Genomic DNA, 16,773 nt, shown 5'->3' on the forward strand with positions numbered 1-16,773 from the left:
GGGGTGGTGGGTGGGGAGAGGGGGTGGAAGGAGAGGAAATTACCCTTCCTGGCTAAAAAAAAAAAAGATGTTTAGCAACTCTGTCTGGTATTCTTATCCTGAAGATTTTTGCACACTCAGGCTGCCTGAGATATTGGTAAATCATCCTCCTGTGAGAAATGTACAGAGATGCAGGTCTGTAATATAAAAACCTTAAGACATAGTTCTTCCTGCACTGTTTAATTTTATTTTATTTTCTTATTTGCTGAAGCCTCAGAATATTTTGTTTATCAAGTGCACTAGGAATTTTGATTTGTGAAAATCTAAAGGGGTTTTTGTTTTGTTTTTAAAGCCCAGAAGCTAGGGTTGCTAACACTTGTCAAAAGAAAAAGGTAGAAAAATATCACTACTGAACTAACTACCTGCAACTTGCTTATTTTAGGGCTTTTTAAATGTGAGCCATTAAAATAGGATGATCCTCCAAAGGACTGGAACTTGAATCACTGAAAACAAGTTTAAGAAGTTGAGTCTGCTGTCAAAGGTTCTCCCCCCCTCCTTTTTTTTTTTGGTTGGTGTAGATTTCACTTTATGTACAGAAGTTAATGTTGATTATATTAAAATAACAAATCTGGCATGGTTTGGGGATGGTTAGATTTACTGGAAATGTATTCATACTGTGAATTGTGCTCTGATGGTTCAAAAAAAGACAAGATTGTCAAGCATTCCGTATTACAGTGGATGTAGAAAATTTTTTCAGATGGATAAAATGTATATGGTACAGCTCTGTAAAGTTTTCTATGTAAAAATTCTGTACAACTTTCTGTACAATATCGGTTCTCATCTGGCATACTAATCAGGTTATAGGTCAATAAAGTTTTTGAATTCTTTCATCAGTGCAATCAAAACCGGTGGAATCTACAGGTACTTTGCTTTATTGACTCCTCTAAATGTTTTGTGATTTAATAATCTCACCCTCCCTTTTCCTCCTGGAGTGGAGGGAAGAACCTTTACTGGGCTGGAATTTATCGACTGAATTTTTCCTGTGCATCAGCCCAAGTGACCCAAAGAAACTATTTGGGATGGGAAGCACCCTGAGGAGAGATACTGGGCTTTGCAAATGGCAATGTGGCCTTTTAATGGTATTTGTTAAGCTCTTAATATGGGCCAGGCACTGGTTTAAGCACCAGGGTAGATTTGAGGTAATCAAGTTAATCTCTATCTTACAGATGCGGTAACTGAGGCACAGGGTCACTCAGAAGACAAGGGGCAGAGCCAAGACTAGAACCCAGGTCCATGCTCTCTCCACTAAGCCACACTGCTTCGGTCGATAACTTGGTGCTGCTTTTCAAAGTCCAGACTACCTTAGGCGGCCCAATTAAGTCCCCTTTAGAGGTAAGTGGGAGGCTGACAGTCTCCACTCACATGGTTTAGTCAGACTCTGACTCTCTGCCTTGTGTCTCATCACAAGCACAACTCAGAATAAATATGTCAGTTAAACTGATCAAGAAGGGTAATTTGGGCTACTGAAAAATCTACCTCGAAGTCAAATGGAACAAAAGCTAGGCAGTAAATCCTGTGTGGCCACACCAAATAGCTCAGAACTCCACAAGACTATCACAGCTAGGGCATCAATAGCAAATGAGTAATAATTTCTCAGTGATGACTATGTGATTTTTCTAGCTTTCAGACTTACGGTCCCAAGGAGACTTCTCACAGGAGAACTGATTCAGTGGGCTGGTCCACCGCGAGGTCAATCTCCAGAAATTGTTAGGAACAGGTCCTGCATCCTCCAGGTAACTAGAAACCCAGTGCTACAGTAAACAAGGATCCCAAACAAGCAAGTGATAAGCATGTCAGGAAGCAGAGTCTGTGTCACACATGGGAACTTTTTAAATAACCTCTCTGCTGGCTGCATGACTTGATGGGGAGTCACATTTACTGCTGTTAATGAGTGGCACAGATGGCTGAACTCCACAAATACGGAAAGTCAAATTTCTGGAAAAATTAAGATCCTCAATCCAGCATTTGAGTCACTTGAACCTTAGCCAGATGCCAGGTTTGGTTTTTTTTTATTATTTCTTACCGTATTTAAGTGCTTACTATGGACTAGGCACTATACTAAGCACTGAGGTAGATATAAGATAATCAGGATGGACATAGCAGTCCAGATCCCCATTTTACAGGTGAGGTAACTGAGGCACAGAGAAATGAAGTGATCCTGCCTAAATTCAGACAGCAGACAAGTGGTAGAGCTGGGATTAAAACTCAGGTCCCCCTGACTCCCAGGCCCGTGGCTGTAACCACTAGACCCTATTGCTTCTCAGGTTAACAGCTGCCAAACGGGGTGATCATAAATGAACAGAATCAACATTTTAAATACAAAAATGCATCAGAACTTCAATTCTGTGGCCCAGCTTTACCGAACCAGCAAAGGATCTTTGAACCCTGAATGAACAACATTTCTCAAAAGGATCTGGGGAGGGATTATCCCAAATTATCCTTATTAAAAATCACATCTCCTCAAAGAGGCTCTCCCCCAGCACTTGGATACCATACCTGTAATTTATTTTAATATCTGTCTTGCCTTATAGTCAGGAAGCACTCTGTGGGCAGGGAATGTGTTTTGTCGCACTCTCCCAAGTGCTCTGCACACAGTAAGTGCTCAATATAAATACCAGTGATTGAACTCCTCCAGGATACAGAAGACCCAGACCGACACGTAGCAACTGACCTATCTGGTGGGGAAAGAATTCAGTTAGGCAAAATCTCCTTTCTTGGAGAGTTCTAACAGAACTTTCTGCACCGGACCTAGGCTGAGGAAGTACAGACAGGTAATTGCAAAGAGGAACATTCTCCAGGGGCAGTAGATGAGAATACCCACTGTGAGGATTGTCATGGGGCTGAGCCCAGCAGGTAAGACGAGTTTGCTGTCTTTGAGGTATAAATTGCATGTTTGCAGTCCCTGGGAAGAAAGATTTAAAATGGTTTTCTGGGAATATGTACAATATTATGTGCTCTCCCTCCCTCCCAAAATACCTTTCAGCCCAAAGTGGTTGGCCTCTTGTCAAATAATTGTGGTCTGAGCTATTACCTGAGATTATAAACAGCACTGGTAATAAAATAAAAATTTATTGCCATCCATGGACAGTTAAAATTGATCACAAAAACCATTTCTTAAATTATACATTAAATTAAAACAGTACCTGGATAACCAGCGTGTAATTAGTGCTTAGCTGAAGAGGAAATCAGTATTTATTTCTCAAGCACCTCCCAAGTGCAGAGCCCTCTATGAAAAAAAACTCTATCCCTAACCTCACATACCTTGGTAATCTAATGGAGATGAGTAGACACAAATTGCAAACCTCCAACAGCTGAAATAGATACAAATGATGTAAGGACAGGCAACTAAATGCATCAGTACATTGAGGTACTTAGAGGGGAAAGACCTGACCAATGGGAGTCAAGAGCGAGGTAGAGAAGGAGACCGGGGAGGTGGAGTGAAGCTGGCCAAGGAGGAGGCTGAGTCCCTGACAGAAGAGCAAGAAACAAAAGCAATGCCTTGGCACCTAAGAGCTAGCCTGGAGACTGCGATGGTGGGGAGGGGAAGGAAACAGGTCCAAATCCAGACTGAAGTGGGGGAAGAGAGATTTTGCTCAAGAGGAAGCAAGGCTGCCAAAGGCACGGTGAAACACCACCAAAGTAAAAATACAAATTACAGCATTGGGCAACTGCCCCAAGTGTCATTTCAATTTGGGGGTCTTAAACACTCTGCAATTTAGAGTGTATGCATATGTCCATCTGAACTGGCTACACCTTTCTAGGAGGGAAAAAGCCCCAAAGTGCATCTCATTTCCCATAATCCTTTCATCCTAAAAAGCAGAGCTCATTCCCCCACAAACCTCCATCGGCTTTAGCCATGTGCCGTCGACAGGCCCTGCCAGTGAAAAGCGACTGGATTTTCCAAGGGAAAGTGGCCGGGGTTGAACTGTTCCGCCAAGAATCTTTTCAGCGTTTCCGAAGTTCCTGGGCGGAGCCAGGGCTCAGACGCCAGGGTCGTTGCCGAATCCGCTCTTTCACCACCCTCGGGGGAGCACTGCTTCAGAGAGCCGTCGGGATCAAGCAGGAAATTGTCGCTGTCGTCCCGACCTGGAGACAGAGAGGGGTTGGATGTGAGGTTTCGAGCCAAGCCTGTACCCAAGGGGCTGATTAGAAGCAATCCTCGTCTTCTGATGACGGATAGTCGGTCTACGCGAAGCTACAGTGAAGAGCCACAGCTAAAGGTGGGTGTGGTGGACTGTTGCTGGGCCGCCAGACCAGGAGGAAAGGGTGAAACAAAAGCCCCCTGCAAACCGATGGCAGCAGGCTTCATGGTTCACAATTACAGCACTTTCCTTTGGCTGCAGGAAGCAGATCTGCCAATGGTCAGGTTTGCATGTGTGGCTCAGTGGAAAGAGCCCAGGCTTGGGAGTCAGAGTCATGAGTTCGAATCCCATCTCTGTCAGCTGTGTGGCTGTGGGCAAGTCACTTAACTTCTCTGTGCCTCAGTTCCCTCATCTGTAAAATGGGGATGAACTGTGAGCCTCACGTGGGACAACCTGATTATCCTGTATCTACCCCAGCACTTAGAACAGTGCTCTGCACATAGTAAGCGCTTGACAAATAACATTATTATTATCTTGTGAAGCAGGTTGAAAATACATTTTTTTCTTCAAAAAAAAGGGTCTTATTTAACCTCAGGCCTCAGAACTCTTTTAGCCGGTACACTTGATCTCTCTGTCATTTAAATTGACATGATTAGGGTCCTGCCTCCTCTCTCTTCAGGAAGTTTGTTTCTTTTTTTAAAAAAAAGATGATCACAATCTTAACCCCCACTTTACAGATGAAGTAACAAAAATGCAGTGACTTACCCAAGGTCACACAGCAGACAAGTGGCAGAGCCTGGATTAGAATCCAGGTCCTTCTGACTCCCAAGCCTGTGCCCTATCCACTAGGCACGCTGCTTCTCGAGTTCTACGCCTGGGTTTACTTCTATTTTAGATTTTGCTATGATTCCTTCTAAAAGTGTCTCCCTGTCATTTAAAAAACACTACAACCCTAAAGAAACTGAATCCTCTCGTATTTTTGATCTGGGAAGACAACTTATCTCTCACTCAACCCCAATATCCCAGAGAATCCTCAGGAACCAATGCATTTTGATGGGAAAAAAAGACAAAAAAAAGCTCCCACATTTGGACAATATGTGACAAAACTTCCCTCTAAGCACTCACACTTGATAATTCCCTAATTATCTGCCAAGTGGGATTGCACAAAAATTGTCAACATTTAATAAGCCATCAAAGGAACATTAATCTGAATTCAAGTTTTGCTTTTCTCTGGTGCAGAAAACTGAGACAGCTGACTCTGTCAATATGAAAACATTTGCTAAAGGACAGGCTACCCAAATACTCTATTCATGTCTATTAGTTCAGCCTCTGGTGATCCCAACTAAGAGTGCCAAGGACAAAAAGTATTCTCAAGTCCAGATTTTACAACTTCTCCACTGTCGTGAGTCTCTTCTCCGAGGATCTGGAATACCAAGCCTTAGGGCAGCCGTTACTGACCAAAGTTGGGGGTTATACTCTAAATGTTCATTGTAACTAGGAGAAATATTTAGTTACAACAATTGACTCTGACAGCCAAAATTGACTGTTTACACAAAAAAGGGAGGGGCACTTTCCTCCAGAAATTTTGATTATTTATTAAAATGAGGTGCTCCTGCTTAACTGGGTATAATTCTTATAACGTGTCTAGAGGATCATAAAGTGCTGGAGTTGGAGGGAGCCTCAAAGGTTATTTAAAAAAAAAATCCGCTTTTGGCCCTCAAGAGCCCCCATACCTGCTGAGGAGAGATTCTTTTGGAGTCCGTTGAGTCTTTGCATCCGTTCCTCATTTCTGGTTCTAAGTTCTTCAACATTTATACTGGTTTCGGAGCATAAGGAGATGGTATCGGGCTGCACAGTGGACAGAAAGTTAGCCCCCAGCCAAAAATAACCTTCATAAACACCAACCACGTGAGTGCTCAGGATTACCAAGTAAAGATTAAGCACAATCCCAGCCCTCTGAAATACATATACACATCTTTAGAATAACGATGGTATTTATTCCTATGGTGCTTACTACGTGCCAGGCACTGTACTAAGTGCTGGGGTAGATACAAGCAAATCGAGTTGGACACAGCCCTTGTCCTACGTGGGGCTCACAGACTCAAGCCCCATTTTACAGATGAGGCAACTGAGGCCCAGAGAAGTAAAGTTACTTAACCAAGGTCACACGGCAGACAGGTGGCGGAGCTGGGATTACAACTCATGACCTTCGGCCTCCCAGGCCCATGCTCTATCCACTACACCATACTGCATGCAGGCAGACATGCATGCACGCACACACACAACCACGAACACACACCCCTCCTCGCCCCATGGACGTATTCAAAGGAACTGGCCGCTATGCTGTTTGAAATGCATGCTACTGCTATACTTTCATCTGCCAGTTTCACAAACCACTAAAGAAAAGCTGCTCCTTTCTTGATGGCAGCGATATACGCTGACCTCTTTGCCACTTTTCTCCCAGGTTTTAGCTGAGAGGCAGTTGGCAGTGCCTGGCCGATTCAGAACAATGATTTACAACCTTTCTTGGCTGCCTGCCTCAAGGGTACAGATGACTAAAGCGATTCTTGAAGGCCTGTAGGGCTTTGAAATGATGCTTGTGATCTGATAGGTATTTCCAGAGGACAAGAAATGTATTCTAATACCTGGATTCAGATCTCTTGCTGCACTGCAGCTGTGGCTAGGCCCACCTGCTTTATCCCACAGGTCAAGGCAACCCCGGTTCTGACACCAGGCTGCTAAGAAACCCTCAAAATCTTAATCACTTATTACGGAATCAATCAGTGGTATTTATTAAGCATTTTACTGTGTGCAGAACACTGTACTAAGCACTAAAGAGAACACAGTGTGACGGAGTTGGTAGACACGTTCACTGTCCACAAGAAACTTATAGCCTGAAGGGGAAGACAGTGATAGAGATAATTTACGGTTACATAAATAACGGCTGAGGGAAGCCAAATTCATGAAGCTATTTCTAGAGTCCAGATTTACCCACTGATAATGTCAAAATATCTGTATGATTTATGAGTACTGCATAAAAATGTTGAGGCCATACCTCCTATATCAGAGAATTCCACGCTATTTTTCATTAGTCAGTCCAGAATGACTCTGGCTAAGATCCTACAGTTAAATCGATCACCTTGCCCCTTCCTAACTCACCTCACTTCTCTCCTACTACAACTCTGTATACTCCTCCAGGCACACAGTAGAGTGACTTGCACATATTAAGCACTCAAATACCACTGATCGACAGATGGCACCTCGATAACCATTTGCATGGTTATCAGAAAGCCATCAGCCCACTGCTCCTTCAAGCATCCTGTTGTCAAAGGTGCAAGAAAGGGCGAAGAATCACTGATCCCGGAATGGTGTTGCTGGGGACTTAGTTACGATGAAACAGTGTACCCCCTTCTCACACTCCCAAGTCCATTCAGCATAAGGAAAGAGTTCAGAAGCAGGACAGGCTGCACTAATATTACACACACCAACAAATGGCAATAGGAAAAACACATTTCATACTTACAAATTCTTCAGGTTTTTTCCTGAATTCCCTTGCAAATGATGTATAGCTTCTGTTTTCCTCAACAGCAAATGGCTCCCCATTAGCACCTGGAAGGAGCAAAGCATTTGAATCAATCAATTGTATTTAGTGAGTGCTTACCGTATGCAGAACACTGTACTAAGCGCTTGGGAGAGTACAATTCAACAATGTAACAGAGATATTCCCTGTCCACAATGAGATATATCACCATCTAGAGGAGAAGACGAACATTAATATAAATAAATAATGGCTGTGAGCCCGTTGTGGGTAGGGGTTGTCTCTATTTATTGCTGAATTGTACTTTCCAAGCACTTAGTACAGTGCTCTGCACACAGCTGGGGCTCAATAAATACGACTGAATGAATGAATGAATTTGTACATAAGTGCTGTGAGGCAGATGAATAAAGGGAGCAAGTCAGGACGATGTAGGAGGGGAGTGAAGAAAAGGAAAAGGGGGCTTAGGGAAGGCCTCTTGGAGATGTGCCTTCGATAGGGCTTTGGGAGGTGGAAGGGGGCAGAAATCGTCTGACAGAGTTGGCAGACGTGATCCCTACCCACTAGGAACTTTATCTTCTCAAGCATTTCACTTTTAAGCACATGATCCTTTAAAAGTGTAATAGGGTATTGAGCTTTATTCTTCCAGGTTTTAAAGGGTGTATAAAATAATCTATAGGTTCTGGTGGAGCAGAAGTGTGCGCACAGTAAGCGCTCAATAAATAGGATTGATGAATGAAAGTGTAGAAAGTTATTACTGGTATCGAGGTTTATTAATGGGCTTATAAGGGTGCAAAACATACAAAGATTATTTCACATAATCCTATAAATGTGAAACACTCTCCGAAAGACTTGAGAAGCATATATGGCTGTTTAAAATAGATTCACTCACCGATAAAGGCACTGTCAGATTCCAAAAGTGAACTGTTCATGAAGTCCCTTGGCTTGTCCCTGAATTCATCCTCAGCCTGAGAAATATCATCACACAGTACAGGGTGAGCAAACTACAGTACTTACTTTTGTTCCTTTCAAGTAATTTTCCAAGTGGAAAAAAGCCAGATTAGTACCAATATAAGCACGATGTTCATCAGGGCAGAAATACAGATTTGTGTCCCCACTGCTCAAACTATGCCTCTTAACACTCTACATGACTAACCTAACCTCAAACTGAACACAGCTAAAGCTCTAAAATCTGGGATTCTCAGTCACTTCTGGATCCCGCAATAAGGAGTAGAAAGCAGGAAAGCCTAATGAAAAGAGCCCAACACCGAGTGTCAGGAAGACCTTGGTTCTATGCCAGGCCTCCACCACTTGCTGCTGTGTGACCTTGGACGAGTCACTTACCTTTTCAGGGCCTCCGTTTCCTCATCTGTAAAATGGGGACTCAATACCTATTTACCTTCCTTCTTAGACTATGAGCTCCACATGGGGTCAGGGACTATATTCAACCTAATTATCTCTGATCTACTCCAGTGCTTAATACACTGCTTGGCACATAGGAATTAACAAATCCCACACTTACTACGAAACAAAATAGGCAGAGATTCCCAAAACTGACCAGGAACTGACCAGGCGGCACACTACATTCTGGGAGTATATCAGAGTATATACTGGGACTTTATTCATTCCCTCTCCCAGTCCCACAGCACTTTCATACACATCTGTAATTTATTTATATTCATATCTGTAAGATCATTGTGGGCAGGGACTGTGTCTGTTCATTGTTATATTTTACTCTTCCAAGGATTTAGAACAGTGCTCTACACACTGTAAGCACTCCATAAATACGACTGGATGAATGAATTAATGAGAGTCCCCTGGGAACATATGAATCTGCAGGAATTTGGGGAGGATTAACATGGCATATAGCTCTGCTCTCATTCAATAGTATTTATTGAGCGCTTACTATGTGCAGAGCATTGTATTCTCCCACTACCTAAAGCTGCAGCGCTGTGTTAACTCGCATTTGGGGAGAATTGAGGAGGGAAGACAGATCCTTGCAAGGGGGAAGTGTGAGAAATGGGTTGGAGGTGAGTCATGAGAAAGTCTTGGCAGTGACTTGGAAGCAGTGAAGAGCACACATTGGGTGAGTCCCAAGTGCATCAGGGACTGTGAACAACCTGATTATCTTTAATCTACCCCGTTCTTAGTACGGTGCTTGCCACATAGGAATGTTTAATACCATCATTAATTAGATGTCCTGTGCCACAAATTTAAAGACTTCACAAATTTTTCTATCCTAATAATAATAATAATAATAATGTTGGTATTTGTTAAGCGCTTACTATGTGCCGAGCACTGTTCTAAGCGCTGGGGTAGACACAGGAGAATCAGGATGTCCCACGTGGGGCTCACAGTCTTAATCCCCATTTTACAGATGAGGGAACTGAGGCACAGAGAAGTTAAGTGACTTGCCCACAGTCACACAGCTGACAAGTGGCCGAGCTGGGATTCGAACTCATGAGCCCTGACTCCAAAGCCCGTGCTCTTTCCACTGCGCCACGCTGCTTCTCCAATTTTGCGGCCAAAGGCATTTCCTGCAATGCCTACTGTGTGTAAAACATTGTACTAAGTAAAAGCTTGGGGTGGGGAAAGGGGGAAGAGACATGGAACCTGCCCTCTAAGGGATGAATTTCCATGTAAAATTTAAGTCGCAGATTTTTTTTTCATTTGAGCAAAATGCTTTTTTTAAAAAATAACCTTTCTCCCTCCAGGTCCCAGTGTGTGCTCTTCACTGCTTCCAAGCTAGCATGACTTTCTCATGACTCACCTCCAACCCATTTCTCACACCTCCCCCTGGCAAGGATCTGTCTTCCCTCCTCAATTCTCCCCAAATAATCTACCCTCCAAGGAATGGTTCCTCTACTTGCTTGATATAACTAGCCCAGCCACCTCAACACACAGGTGAATATGCTTTTATTCTTTTGCATGTTGACTACCTATAGTAATTTGTCTCTCTCAACCTCACCTTAGTTTCCTCTAAGGCAGAGATTGTGTCACCTTTTGTTTCCACCTATTCTATACACAGTTGGTACTTAAAAAATTTTAGTGGTGTTTATCTTGCCAGTACAATCAATCAGTGGTATTTATTGAGTGCTAACTATATGCAGAGCACTGTTCAAAGTGTTTGGGAGAGTACAATACAAGGGAATAAGTAGACACATTCCCTGTCCATAATGAGTTTACAGTCAATAGCCAGAAAGGAAGAGTGAATGTATTATCTTTCAAGGAAGTATTTAGACATAGCTCCAAATTAAAATGCTAAATTAGAGTCATAATACTTCCACAAATTTGAATCTGAGAAAAATAAGCCATCTATTTCTTACCAGTTCCATGATCTGTAGGTTAAAGTCTGGAGAGATTTTCAATTCAGCCGGCATCCGCCACAACCAAAAATAGAAGAGAAAGTTAGGAAGTACTCAGCAAAAACACCAACATATATTTAGATTATGTAAGCACCTTTCCTGCTGATAAAGGCCAAACTTTCAATGATTCTTTCTCTGTGATGAATGTCTCCAAATGACTATGCACGGCATTCAGGGTCCGATACTGGAATGAAATTCCACCTACATCTGGTGTCCTCTTAAATGCGACAGGCTTAAAATGTCATATATTCTCCAGGATGTGGCAATGTTAAAAAACGTGCACTGTAATGTCAGGGGAAAACTTTTTAACTAATACATTACCATAATGAAATACGTTCATTCAAAAATGTAAAATATTTTACTCAATTTGGGAAGCACCATGGCCTAGGGGAAGGAGCATGGAACAGGGAATCAGAGGACCTGGGTTCCAATCCCAGATTTGCCACATACCCGCCGTGAGACCCTGGGGCAAGTCATTTCACTTCTCCTCTCTGGGACTCTGTTCCCTCACCTCCAACTTGGATTATGAGACCCAAGTGGGACCTGATTATCTTCTGTCTACCCCAGCACTTAGTACAGTGCTTGGCACATGGTATGCGCTTAACAAATATCACAATTAACCCAGGTTAAGAGAGATAGGTAATGGCAGTGAAAAACTCTGGAGGTCCAGAAATTGACCTATTTCTTCTTCTGCAGTAACTGTGATTAACTCTAAGGTGTAGCTGAAAAGACAGCAGTTATATTCCTTTTTACTGAGGACCCTGAAAGGATCAATCCACCCCACATTTTTCCTGTGTGAGAGAAGGGTCCAACAGCTGGATAACCTTTCAGAGCAGGGGTTTTCTTGACTTTAGTAGCACAGAAACATGAAGGAAGAGTTAGATGCTGCCACAGTAGTTTACAATTATTGAAGATCTTCAAAAACACTGAAAAAGATTTGGATGTTAATCAAATAGCACATCGTCCACCTTGTCCTTATTTTCTATTACACAACCTCTGTGGAATGAAAGGCTGAATAAGTTCCACATTTACTTCTTTTCTGCCCAAACCTGGGATCCCCTAAGAGTGGACGGAAGGGGGATGGAAAGAATCATTGAAAGGGAAGGGAAAGGCCAATTAGGATACGGAAGAGAGAAGAACAAGTGGGAGGAGAAGGAGGTAGAAGGGGAGAGGATACTCAGGCTTGCTGCCGGGCTTTCCCCACCCTTTCTCGCCACCGGGAGTGGTGGCTCAGGCCCGTGGCCCAGGATGGGCCAGCTGAGCAGGGAGCCAGTGCTGCTCCAGTAGCAGAGCATCGGTGACATCCCAAAACCCGCAAACTGGTCCCACGCAGGTTGAAAAGCCACCTACTTGTGCCATCTTGGGGGTCAGAGGCAAGACAGGTCCCACTGAGCTCATTTCAGGCACTGGAGGTGGGTTGGGGGGGGGGGGGTGGAGAGAATGCAGCCCAGCCTGGAGTCAATGTGGACCGATAAGGTCCACTGTTTGGGGGAAAAAAAAGTGTCCAGAAACCTCTGGCCCCTGCCCTTTGCTGCAGAAGCAGAGAAGAAAATGGTAGGGAGAGAAGTGGCTGCTGAGGCTGCAGATCCAAGGGGTCTCAACATTATGGCTACTCCCGGACTGCCAACACCCCCTTCGAAGGAGAAGATACTATGAGTCTGATGGCTGTGGCCTTCAGAATCCATTAAGGCTTCACAGCTGGGGATAAGTGAGTTGCTTTCAGCGGCAAGGATGTCCCTGAAATGGAAAGCTTTAATTCCTTCCCCACCAACTACCCATCCTCCCTTCACACTACCTTCCCAAACATTGCATTCCCCAACAATTCTGCTCATCACCTCTCCCCTGTCACACCTAGCCCCACTCCCCACATTCCTTCTAGACTGTGAGCCCGTTGTGGGCAGGGATTGTCTCTGGTGCTGAATTGTACTTCTCAACTGGGAAAGATTTTACCTACAAAAGAAGCTTCACACTCTGGAATTGCTGCTTAGGAGCCTATGGGGGGAAGGGCTGACATTGGATAGTGATACTGGGTCCAGAAACCCAAGTTGAAGAGATCTGAAGAGCTGCTGGAAAGTGACCTGAGAGCAGGGCAGATTTTGATGAAGATCAGAAAAACCTCAGTGGAAGACAAATGACTGTCAAGTTAAAGGAGAGAAACTTTTGACTTGTAATTTCAATATTCATTTCCCAAATAAAATGATTTCAAAAATTAAATTTATACCGACGACAGAGTAGATGGGAAGAAGCAGAGCTAAAATCATAAAAAAAAGTTTATTCCCATCCATTTTCCCTTACCATCACAGGTTTCAGGCATATTTTTTGTGGGTGCTTTCTTGTGTTGGGCTTTCAACTGAGCCTGCTGGTAAAGAGTCTGAGGGTGGTCACTGGAGGGTAGATTTGGGGGTGGACTCACATCTGAGAATGTCTCAAACTCTGGGGATAAAAAGAGGATGTTTTTACCTTACTATCTTCTTCTAGTGCACAATGGATAGCGCAGTAAAGCTAACTCCTCGCTTAAAACATCTGAACTTAACTGGAGAGCCACTTAAGAGACAAAAGAAATACAAACCCTACAACAGAGATCCTACTTATATGAAGTTTTCACCTCACTTTACTGAAGCTAATAAAAACAGAATTGAATTTAAATATCTTAAAAGTTCTACCTGATACCTGATGCATTCCCCGTCATTTCCAATTGTCTTCTTCATAACGTCCTGCCCCTCTTCCGAACCTTCCCCGAACAACTCTATATTACTGTTTTCTCAAAATGTATTACTACTCAAGTAAGTTTTAACTGTAGTTCTCTGCAAGTTAGAAACTCCACCTGGGGGTAGCCCAACTCCATAGCCCATGGGACTTTGGTTAGTTTGCAATCTGCTATCAGATGCACTTGTGTTTCTATATCCTCACTAACCTTGCTATTGGTCCAGTGGAAAGGACATGGATTTGGAAATCAGATGAACTGAGCTCTAGTCCCAGCTCTGCAAGAGGAGAAATACTTTCTGGTACAAACCCATCAGGGGTGAAAGTTTCCCACCAAAGGTATCCCTTGGGAAGCACAGGTCCAGCAAGAATCCTGAAAAATATCTGGTTAATGTATGTGGCCAAAACTGCAGGGGCTACCAAAGGGAACCACCTGCTGGGTTACATGGACCCTCTGCATTAAAAATAAAACTTGTGTGTGCCCTTTTAATAATAATAATAATGTTGGTATTTGTTAAGTGCTTACTATGTGCCGAGCACTGTTCTAAGCGCTGGGGTAGACATAGGGGAATCAGGTTGTCCCACATGGGGGCTCACAGTCTTAATCCCCATTTTACAGATGAGGTAACTGAGGCCCAGAGAAGTTAAGTGACTTGCCCAGTCACACAGCTGACAAGTGGCCGAGCCGGGATTTGAACTCATGACCTCTGACTCCAAAGCCCGTGCTCTTTCCACTGAGCCACGCTGCTTCTCTTTTGTAAGGCCCTGCATCCCTGACTCGATTGTGCTCTCCTGTGCCCGTCCCTCAGGAAGTGGACTGGCAAAGACAAGGGAGGGCAAGTGGAGCTGCACAAAAGACAAGCTCTGCAATTCTTTCTCACAGGTTTTCCATCATTCTTGACAGGAGATTCCTTTATCAACACAAACTATTTTTACTTGGGTAAGACTTACCCGCAATTCCCTCGATTAGCATATTTACTTTTACTTCAAAAAAGTCACTTCACGAACACTTTTGAGACTTCATGAACAACTACCACCTACTTCGACTGCGGGCACCATGTGGGACGGGGCTGGGTCTGACCTGATTATCTTGCCTCTCTCCTATTGCTTATTTCAGTGCTTGGCACACAGTAAGCGCTCAAAAAATACTACAAGTACTATTATAATAAACTGTCTCTGACCCAGGTTTAAATCGGATCAAATTTAACACACTGTTGCAGGCATCCTTACTATAGTCTGATGCATTTTATGACATTTTATACCAGACTGAATATGATATAAAGTAATACTACCCACATTCTGCCTCTGGCCTGGAACACCCTCCCCACTTCACTTCCAAAATTCGATCACTCTCCCCACCTTCAAAGCCTTTTTGAGGGCACATCTCCTCCAGGAAGTCTTCCCCGACTAGGCCCTCATTTCCTTCTGCATCGCCCTTGCACTTGAATTTGCACCCTTTATTCACCCCTCCCTCCCCTCCACAGCACTTATATCCATATCTCTAATTTATTTATATCGTCTGCCTGTCCCTCTAGACTCTAATCTTGTTGTGGGCACAAAAAGTGTCTACCAACTCTGTCATATTATACTCTCCCAAATGCTTAGTCCAGTGCTCTTCACACAGTAAGTCCCCAGAAAGGACCGACTGACAACAACAGTCATAAAGAGCAGCTTATACCAATCAATTCTTTCTTACCTTCAAAATTTTCTTTCCTTTGTTTTTCCTTCATTTTCTTTTGTTGGGCTCTAGCTTGGGCCTGTTCTTGGAGAGTGAGACTGTGTTCAAAGTTTGGTGGATCGAGGGACGCATTCCTCCCATCTGCTATTTCAAAATCTGGAAGAAAAGGTAAGAATGACTCAGCTCACGTTTACCCAAAGAATCGATAATTCAGAAAAGCAACTCCCCCATTTTAAAACATCTTAGCAGAAACAATTGGAATGCCACTTGAAATGTTACCTAGATGCATTGTTGACATGTACCTGACACATTTTTGTGGCCACTACATTAACACGCAGCAATTAAAAACCGAATGCACCAGATCCTGTAAAATTAAAAACCACATCTTTCCCAGGTGACATAGCCATTAAAACTGAAATCAACATTAGTAATTTTTGCGGGAGGTAGCACGTTATTGCAATCAATTTTCTTTACCTCCAAAATTTTCATTCATTTTTGTTTTATTCACTTTCTTCTGTTGGGCTCTCAACTGAGCCTGCTGCTGAAGAGTCAGAATGTCTTCAGCATTTGGTGGAGTGGGGGGTGCACTCACGTCGGCGAATGCTTCAAATTCTGGGAGAAGAGATAGGAATGTTTTATATCTTCTTGTATTCTTTGGAAAACAAAAACCAACATTAATATTGTAATAAAATGCACTGCTGATGTAAACCCTTAATATAACCCAGCACATTTTCACGGCAACTAAATTACGATGTGCAGATTAAAAGGTGCATGCAACAAATCCTGCAGCACTAAAAAAAAACAAAAAAAAACCCCAAAAAACCATGTTTTCCCCCAGGTGACACTGCCATTAAAGCAAGCTGAAAAGGCAAGAGCAGAAGATTCGTGATGAAAATTACATAAGGGAATCAAATATTTCCTTACTATGAATGGCCTCCTAATTAAAGTGCGGATATAGAGCCCTCAGATTTCAGTAAGAGTTCCTTGGAATTGATATGAGAAAAAATGAGGCCAATGCTAACCTATTTCTTTTTTAAAAGTACACACCCTGAAAAGGAAAAGGGATGGAGAAGCCCAGCTAACACTCAGTAAGCAGTGTTGCCTAATGGATCCAGCACAAGCCTGGGAGTTAGTAGGACCTGGGTTTTAATCCCAGCTCCACCACCTGTCTGCAGGTCGCTTCATTTCTCTGGGCCTCAGTTACCTCATCTGCAAAATGAGGATTAAGACTGTGAACCTCACGTGGGACATGGACTGTGTCCAACCTGATTAGATTGTATCCACCCCAGTGCTTAGTACAGTACCTGGCACATAGCAAGCGCTTAACGAATACCATACCAAAAAAAAAAAGGATTTCGGTGGATAACTAGT

The 16,773-nt window shown here is 43.2% G+C and overlaps 1 protein-coding gene across 1 annotated transcript in view; it reads right to left on the reverse strand.

The window, feature by feature from the left end:
- Window positions 1-3,089: 3,089 nt before the first annotated feature.
- CSPP1 (centrosome and spindle pole associated protein 1) overlaps window positions 3,090-16,773 on the reverse strand; it is an 83,196-nt gene continuing 69,512 nt past the window's right edge. Inside the window, exons 38-45 of the mRNA XM_039912527.1 lie at window positions 15,877-16,014; window positions 15,421-15,558; window positions 13,317-13,454; window positions 10,983-11,008; window positions 8,549-8,624; window positions 7,645-7,730; window positions 5,855-5,969; window positions 3,090-4,125 (exon numbers count right to left, since the gene is read on the reverse strand). Of these exons, the coding sequence (XP_039768461.1) occupies window positions 3,890-4,125; window positions 5,855-5,969; window positions 7,645-7,730; window positions 8,549-8,624; window positions 10,983-11,008; window positions 13,317-13,454; window positions 15,421-15,558; window positions 15,877-16,014 (953 nt within the window). The 3' untranslated portion in view covers window positions 3,090-3,889. The remainder of the gene's footprint in view (window positions 4,126-5,854; window positions 5,970-7,644; window positions 7,731-8,548; window positions 8,625-10,982; window positions 11,009-13,316; window positions 13,455-15,420; window positions 15,559-15,876; window positions 16,015-16,773) is intronic.

This window comes from Ornithorhynchus anatinus, chromosome 7 (assembly GCF_004115215.2).
Source record: "Ornithorhynchus anatinus isolate Pmale09 chromosome 7, mOrnAna1.pri.v4, whole genome shotgun sequence".
In the NCBI taxonomy this organism is placed as follows: Eukaryota; Metazoa; Chordata; class Mammalia; order Monotremata; family Ornithorhynchidae; genus Ornithorhynchus; species Ornithorhynchus anatinus.